This window comes from Gekko japonicus, unplaced genomic scaffold (genome assembly GCF_001447785.1).
Source record: "Gekko japonicus isolate JY-2015 unplaced genomic scaffold, Gekko_japonicus_V1.1 scaffold1004, whole genome shotgun sequence".
In the NCBI taxonomy this organism is placed as follows: domain Eukaryota; kingdom Metazoa; phylum Chordata; class Lepidosauria; order Squamata; family Gekkonidae; genus Gekko; species Gekko japonicus.
In genome coordinates this window covers 510,739-519,291 of record NW_015161430.1, presented here as the reverse complement: position 1 = coordinate 519,291, position 8,553 = coordinate 510,739, and the positions used below count along the sequence as shown (strand labels likewise).

At 46.8% G+C, this 8,553-nt stretch overlaps 1 protein-coding gene across 1 annotated transcript in view; it reads right to left on the bottom strand.

Annotated features, from left to right (window-relative positions):
• Positions 1-8,553, bottom strand: part of FER1L6 (fer-1 like family member 6) — a 160,532-nt gene that overhangs the window by 81,551 nt on the left and 70,428 nt on the right. Inside the window, exon 13 of the mRNA XM_015428956.1 lies at positions 2,005-2,191. Coding sequence (XP_015284442.1) covers positions 2,005-2,191 — 187 coding nt within the window. The remainder of the gene's footprint in view (positions 1-2,004; positions 2,192-8,553) is intronic.

Here is an 8,553-nt window from a genome sequence, read left to right as displayed (position 1 = left end):
GGAGACATGATCGAGGTTTATAAGATTATGCATGGGATAGAGCAGGTAGAGAAAGAAGTACTTTTATCCCTTTCTCACAATACAAGAACTCGTGGGCACTCCCATGAAATTGCTGAGGGGTCGGGTTAGAACGGATAAAAGGAAGTACTTCTTCACCCAAAGAGTGATTAACACATGGAATTCACTGCCACAGGAAGTGGTGGCGGCTACAAGCATGGACGGCTTCAAAAGGGAATTAGATAAGCATATGGAGCAGAGGTCCATCAGTGGCTATTAGCCACAAGGTATAGATAGGGGCTCTGGGGCAATTGATGCTCTGTCTTCTTGGTGCTTGGGGGGGGGTTGTGGTGGTGGCTACAAGCATGGACGGCTTCAAAAGGGAATTAGATAAGCATATGGAGCAGAGGTCCATCAGTGGCTATTAGCCACAAGGTATAGATAGGGGCTCTGGGGCAATTGATGCTCTGTCTTCTTGGTGCTTGGGGGGGGGTCAACAGTGGGAGGGCTTCTAATGTCTTGGCTCCACTGGTGGACCTCCTGATGGCCCCTGGTATTTCTGGCCACTGTGTGATACAGAGTGTTGGACTGGATGGGCCTTTGGCCTGATCCAACATTGGCGTCTCTTATGTTTTTATGGTTTATCAAGGTCAGCATTGCCTACTGCAGAGTTTTCCTAACCTGTGAGTCAGGACCCAAAAGTGGGTCGTGAAGCCTCTGAAAGTGGGTTGCAGGCCAGCCCCTTCCCTTTCCGTTGCTCTCTTTCTCTCCTCTTCCTCCTTGCCAGATTCTCACATTCTCACCTCCCCTACCCTTTGCAACAATCATGTGTGGAAAAAGCCATCCATCAACTAGTCAATGTACAGCAGAAGCCAGAAGAAGGAAACTGTAGAAAATGGAATGCTGGACTAGATGAGTGCCAAGGTCAAGTTTGCCTAGGGTGCTTAAAAAAAAAAACCTTGGACCAGCCTTGGGTGGGTGTCCATACCTAGTAAATATGGACTTGTGGATCACCATACTGAAAAGGTTGGGAGGGAACGAATGGTCCACTACACTGGCTGTCAGTAGCTCTCCAAGGTACCAGGCAGAAGTCTTTCACCGCCACCTTCTACTTGGTCCTTTCAACTGGAGAAGCCAAGTATAGAACGTGGGACCTTCTGCATGCAAAGCAGATCCTGTCACTGAGCCATGGCTCCTTCCTCATTGGACAAACATAAAGGTACCCTTATCAGTACTTTTATGGTTCCCCTTCAAGGAAAACTAGCATGGGGGAGAGCCTGAAAACCTCTCTCCTGTTGCATTATGATCCTGATCAAAATCTAGTTCCTGCTCAGCTGATTTTTTTAGAGAAAAATTAACAGTGGGTGCTCTGTTCACAGAACCTCCAGCATCCTGCCTCTTTGGGTCTTGGGCTATCAGTATTCATACTAATCCTACTCATTCCGATGGGGCTAATGCTCCTAACTTTGTTGGACCATGAGTCTATGCCTTATGCTATGGATGGTAGATGGATGCACTCACCCCCCCATCCCATCAAGATATAGGCCAGGAGTCCCCAACATGGTGCCAATGGGTGCCATGGTGCCTGCCCACATCTTTCCTTGTTCCTGCCAAGTATTTTTAGAAAGTGGCTGGGCTAGGTGGGGCTTTTGCCCAGCAAGGGCTCTGATTGGCCACTGGAATTCTGATAGGCTGTTGCTTTGGCAGCAGCTGCCACCACAACACAAGGATCTTCACCGTGGCAGCCATTTTACATCTGGCTCCTCCTCCTGGGACGGAATTCCAAAGATGTCCATAAGCTGGAAAACGCTGGGGACCCCCTGATACAGGCAAAAAATGAGTTGAATGGGAGCAAGAAAACACTGACACCACCCCTATGAAGTGGTCACACCATCTTAGGGGCACCTGCCTATGATACACCTGTCTATCATACACAGAATCCTGGTTCTAGAGATGCAGAACAAAGGCCAGAGGTTGAAGAAAGAGTATAAACTTCAGAAACTTCACCTGTTTCCTTCAGTGACCAGTGGTTTCTCAGGGTGCGTGGTAGATACCAGTGGCATTGCAATGTCATGTGCAGTTTCTCCCGAACCTTCATGTAGTAATGGGGCACTTTCTTCCTCTTCTCCTTCGTGGGCCTTCTTCTTGCTTCCAGCTCCTGGTGACACGCCATCAATCACGTTGCCAAAATTCCCTGGGTGTACAAAAACCAGGCTTGTAAGAACAGACCCCTGCTGGATCAGACCAATAGGTCCATCTAATTCAGGATACATAGGGGACAACCAGGTTCTTTGAAAGGCCAACAACAGGACACAGAGACCAAGGCCTTCCCCTGAGGTTGCCTCCTGGCTCTGGGATTCAGAGGTTTAGTGCCTCTGAACATGGGGGATTCCCTCAGTCACCATGACTAGAAGCCATTGATGAATCTGTCTAATCTCCATGAATCTGTCTAATCCCCCTTTAAAGCTGTTTATTCCTGCGGCCATCACTACATCCTCTGGGAAAGGAGAAATCGAACGAGACAGTGTTGTGAAGTAAGGCAATGGACAAAAGGGGGGTTCTAATTAGGCCTATCCTGCTTAAAAGAGACAGTATGAAGCAGTTTTAAAGGTCTGAACTTTTGAAAGTGTCTGCTTCATTGAATCCTGTCTCTGAGGCCGCATCTTGCCTAATTTTTCAGGACTGATTCAAATAGATCTTCAGCTTCATATGAGGGCTTCACCTAGCCATTTGGACTGAACATTACCATAATATAAATGTCAGCAGATGGAGAAAGACAATAGCATTTTGCACACAACTCCATCCCCACCTCCCTAGGCAGCAGAAGATAATTCCAGGAGCAGCTGCTCCAGGGCCAGATATTCTTGTGACGAGAGAGCATTAGAAATTCATGGTCTTTCAGTGGTGTCTGCAGGCAGACAATGACATGTCTCCTGTCACTCTGGTCAGCAAAGTTTATTTCTTTATTCACAAAATGTGTATCCTGCTTTTCTGTCCAATCAAGGCCACCAAGGCGGATAGTTGAGAGCCAGTTTGGTGCAGTGGTTAAGTGCGTGGACTCTAAACTGGTTTGATTCCCCATTGCACCTGGCTGGATGACCTTGGGCAAGCCGTAGTGCTGATAAGAGCTGTTCTTGAAAAATATCCATTTCTTTCAGAGCTCTCTCAGCCCCACCTACCTCACAGGGTGTCTGTTGTGGGGAGGGGAAGGGAAAGGAGTTTGTAAGCCTCTCTGAGACACCTTTGGGTAGTGAAGGGCGGGGTATAAATCCAATCTCTTCGTCTTCTTCTTCTTCTAGTTTGAAGCTTTCCTCCAGCACTTGAATGTGATTGGGTCGTGAGTCTTGGACGAGAATCCTCTGTCCAAGACGAAGCTTAACATTGCTTCCCTATGGGAGGTTTCCCATACATCCTAATGTACTCATGGCAGCTAAGAATACATTACACAGACTATAGGGAACAGTTACTGTAGATAAAATGGCTGCCTTGGAGGGTGGACTCTGTGGCATTATACCCTTCTAAGATCCCTCCCCTCCCCAAACTCCACCCTCCCTAGGCTCCACCCCCAAATGTCCAGATATTTCCCAACTTGGAGTTTGCAACCCTAACCTCATCTGTTGAGCAGACCCAGGAAAAGTGTAACATGGTTAGTGTATGAGCAAGCATCTTCAGCCAGCACAAGAAATATCACCAGATCATCAACTGGGGGGGGGGGTCAACAGTGGGAGGGCTTCTAATGTCCTGGCCCCACTGGTGGACCTCCTGATGGCACCTGGTATTTCTGGCCACTGTGTGACACAGAGTGTTGGACTGGATGGGCCTTTGGCCTGATCCAACATTGGCATCTCTTATGTTCTTATGTTCTTAACGCCCTTTAGCAGATAATAGAGTCATAGAAATGCTGCTGTTCTCTCTACTGGAGGCCAGAAGGCAGCATTTCCATTACAACCATTTCCAGGAAGTTAGAGAAGATTTGACAGAGCCATCACAGCATAAAGCATACCCTTTTTGCTCTGCTGTCTCTCTGGTCAAACAGGTTTCTCAGGGTTCTGAAACTACAAAAACATGCAAAACCTGCTTTACCCAACATGATGGAACAAAAGGAAAACGAGTAAGACCCCCACAGATAACAATGGCTTTATTTTTCGGTTATCTGAAGCAATTGTTATTTAGTTAGTTAGTTAGTTCATTTATACCTCACCTTTCTCCCCAAAGTGGTTTGCATCATTCCCCTTTCCTCCATTTTACCCTCACAACAACCCTGTGAGGTAAGTTAGGCTGAGAGAGTGTGACTAGCCCAAGTTCACCCAGCAAGCTTCCATGGCACGAGTGGGGATTCGAACCTGGGTCTCCCAGATACGAGTTCAAACTCTTACCCACTACACCAAACCTACACTATTTCCTATCTTCATTTTCAATGCTATCCCCACTCACCTAGGAGCATGGCCCACTGATTGCGGTGGGGCTTATTTTTCAATGTCTGCTCACTGGTTGCGTCCACCTGCACCGCACTGCAGGCAGGAGCAGCTGATGAGATGGCACCAATTCTTCTTGCTGTTGAAGCACTGAGCTTAGTGGCCCACATAGTGGTGATGGAGTTGCTGGGGCGTGGCTCTGTATTTTCTCAGCCCTCCAGGGCAGTGGCCCACTGACAACTTTCTCTGTAAGTTAAATAGCCAATCTGCCCTGAACAGTACTGTACTGTATGGAAATGATTCAGAAAGATGCTTTGCTAAAACGATTGGGACTGCAGACTACACTACTGTGTACCCTCTGTTTCTGTAAGTATGCTCCTGCTAGGTAATTTCATTTAATGTGTCATGCTTAAATGCTTATGCTTTGTTTCAAGAGGCACTTTTCTCCCTCTCTCACAATACAAGAACTTGTGGGTACTCCATAACATTAATGAGCCACAAGCTTAGAACAGATAAAAGGAAGTACTTCTTCACCCAAAGAGTGATTAACATGTGGAGTTCCCTGCCGCAGGAAGTGGTGGAGGCGGCTACAGGTATAGACAGCTTCAAGAGGGGATTGGGTAAACATATGGAGCAGGGGGCTATCCATGGCTATTAGCCACAAGGTTTAGCTATGTCTGCGGCAGTGATGCTCTGTATTCTTGGATCTTGGGGTGGGGCAACAGTGGGAGGGCTTCTGGACTTCTGGCCCTGCTGCTGGACCTCCTGACGGCACCTGGGTTTTGGCCACTGCATGACACAGAGTGTTGGACTAGATGGGCCACTGGCCTGATCCAACATGGCTTCTCTTATATTCTTAAGTTTGTTTCAGCTCTGTTTCAGATTTCTGCTTGTTTTCAAATGTTTGCACTCCCATCTGTGTTGCATTGTTTATTGAATGTGCCTGCCATTGATCCAGAAGAAGAAGAAAAAGAAGAGGAGGAGGAGGAGATTAGATTTATACCCCACCCTTCACTACCCGGAGGAGTCTCAGAGCGGCTTACAAACTCCTTTCCCTTCCTCACCCCAAGACAGGCACCCTGTGAGGTGGATGGGGCTGAGAGAGCTCTGACAGAAACTGCTCTTTTTCAAGGACAGCTCTGGCAGAACTATGGCTTGCCCAAGGTCATCCAGCCAGGTGCAAGTGGAGGAGTAGGGAATCAAACCCAGTTCTCCCAGATTAGAGTCCGTGTACTTAACCACTACACCAAACTGGCTTACGCCGTGTAATTCGTCTTTAGTCTCAACGAGAAAGGTGCATCCTAAATAACATAGATAAAAAATGCCATCTGTTTTCATCAGTGGAGGAAGAAAGCACTTTCACAGGCCACCTTCCTAAACATCCTTTTCCCCTTACACCCTTTTGGCTTTGACACAAAAACAACAGCCGGTACGAAACTGTCACCCTGGAAGCAAATGCCAGTGGATGCAGACTGTTTGTTTCATAGCCATCCTCACTTAATTGAAGTAAATTAGCTATATTTGTTTATTGCCCTATAAAAATTTGCTCTACAGAAGAGCACTAATGAGATCAAATGAGCAAGTCATTTACAAGGAAATCATTTGAAATTTTAACTTCAAAATACACATCGCATCTGTCACCTCACCAGCACAATGGAAGCGGTCGCTTGGATAGAGTCAGGGGATTGACACCCCATTTTCCCAACAACTAAATATTGTCTTTTTAATGGAGGAAAAATGTGATTTTCCTGCAACAGAAGTACTTCCTAGTAAAGGACTTCTGGATCCCCTGTAACTACTGAAAACACCCTATGTATTTATTACTCAGAAAATGATTGCCTAAAAAGACTTTTAGTAAAGAAACAGGGTTGGATCTTGCAGATCCACTCTGCAATTGAGACTCTTTACCCAGCAGAAGACACCTTTCTCTATATCAAGCTCTTCTGAGTGCTATGAGTTAGGAGAAAGCTCCTTCCACCAGAGGAAAGTGCCTCTCCTAACAGAACGGATTTGCTGGATCCAACCCAAGAACTGAAACTATAAAATCTACTGGAAGGTATATAGCACAGTCCCTTCTTAATTCCGATTAAGGGTCAGGGAGTTCTCAGTGAGGTATGAGCTGGAGCAGAAAGTGACTGGAAGCTAAGTTTGCCAGTTCTACATTCAGGGTGGGGCATCCTCCACCCTCAGCTTCCATTGCCTGCCAACACTCCAAGCATCAGTGGTGGAAATTATTTAAAAGCTGCTGATGTTGGCTGCATGACTACATCGCTTGCAGGGGAAAAAACCATGGAAGGGATAGAGAGTAGCTCTAGGAAGAGCCAGAAGCTCTATGGCAGGGGTCCCCAACAGTGTTCCCGCTAAACTGAGTTAGTGTGAGCGAGCTCACAGTTTTTTAGACTCCAGCTCACACATTTTTGCCTTAGCTCAGGAAGGATGGCTCCATAGCAAACTAATTTATGCAGTAGCCAAATCGCTCGCTCACAGCTTTTATGCCAGTAGCTCACAAAGTAGAATTTTTGTTCACAAGACTCCACAGCTTAGAGGGAGTATTGGTCCCCAACCCTTTTGAGCCTGCGGGCATCTTTGGAACTCTGACACAGCATGATGGGCAGAGCTACAAAATGGCTGCCACAAAATGGCTGCTGGAGGAGGTGGAGCCAGCCGAAAAATGGCTGCCACAGCGTACCTTCAGTCACACAGTGACGATTCCTATGCTGTGGTGGGAGCTGCTGTCAAAGCAATTGTTTTTTAAAATCTGCACAGCGAATCAAATCTCCAAATGCCAATCAGAAGCCCTACTGGGCCAATGCCCTACTTGGCCCTGCACACTTTCTAAAAACACTAGATGAACATCAGGAAAGGAGCTGAAGAGTACCATGGTACCCATGGCACCAGATCGGCGACCCCTGCTCTATGGTTTCAAAATACAATTTCTGGCAATTCCTAGAGCTACCGGCCAGGGCTCTTTTTGTAGAAAAAGCCCAGCAGGAACTCATTAGCATAATAGGCCACACCCAACAGCAGGAGCTCATTAGCGTATTGGGCCACACCCCTGACAGCACAGCTCATTAGCACATTAGGCCGCACCCACATGTTACCAGAAGTGTGGTCATCCAGCCACACCCACCTTTTGCTTGTTATTCTGTTTACCTTGTTTGTTGTCAAAACCCAGGGCTTTTTTGTAGCAGGAACTCCTTTGCATATTAGGCCACACACCCCTAATGTAGCCAATCCTAATGAGTTTCTGCTGTTGGGCGTGGCCTATTATGCTAATGAGTTCCTGCTGGGCATGACCAACTTGGGAGCCAGCTGGAACTCCATTCCTGTGCGTTCCTGCCCAAAATTAGCCCTGAGCTACCCTATGTCACTTCTGGGATTTCCCCAGAAGTGACATAGGGATGCAGCTGACATCACATGCCTCCCCCCATGTTCCTGACCCCAATTCTTCTGCCTGGCAACCCTACGGGAATCATGTGGCTCTCTGCCAACAAGTCCTATGAAGAGGTTGAGTTCTGTAGGACTGGGAGCGCCTCTAGTGGAGACAGAAGTCTGATTTAAAAGTGAACTAAGACTCTGAGCTTCGTTGGGCACCTGAAACAGCCAAACGAGGCTCCTGTATGTGCATGCTGAAGGATGTCCCCATCTCAGAGCCACTGTCCAAACAATCCAGGAAATGGTACATGATGAGTCTGTTATGCAGAGATAATGGCCCTTTGGCATCCATATTTCAACTCTTCCCACACCCAGGAGAAGTCTTATATATAGCACTAATGCTTGCTCTTTATTCTGCAAATACACAAATGAGGCTCTTAGGAATTCAGCCTCTCCCAAGTCTGTGCTTAAATAAATATTAGACATTGCCTTTGTTTGTCTATGGGGCCTTTCCTTCTATACATAGTTCCTTGAAAAGGAACACCCAGACAATTTCATGAACACACAGAATCTTAATGTACGGCTGCTCCTTTGTATCTAAACCAGAAGAAATATTCCAGGCAGGGCAGGACAATATTATTTGGTGGGAAAAAGAGTGCCCTTTTGTAATGAAACATTAGATCCCCCCCCCCCGAAGTTTGCATTCAGAATGCCTTCTTCATCCGGAAGACAAGACTAATGTTGACCGAGTGCCAATATATCATGT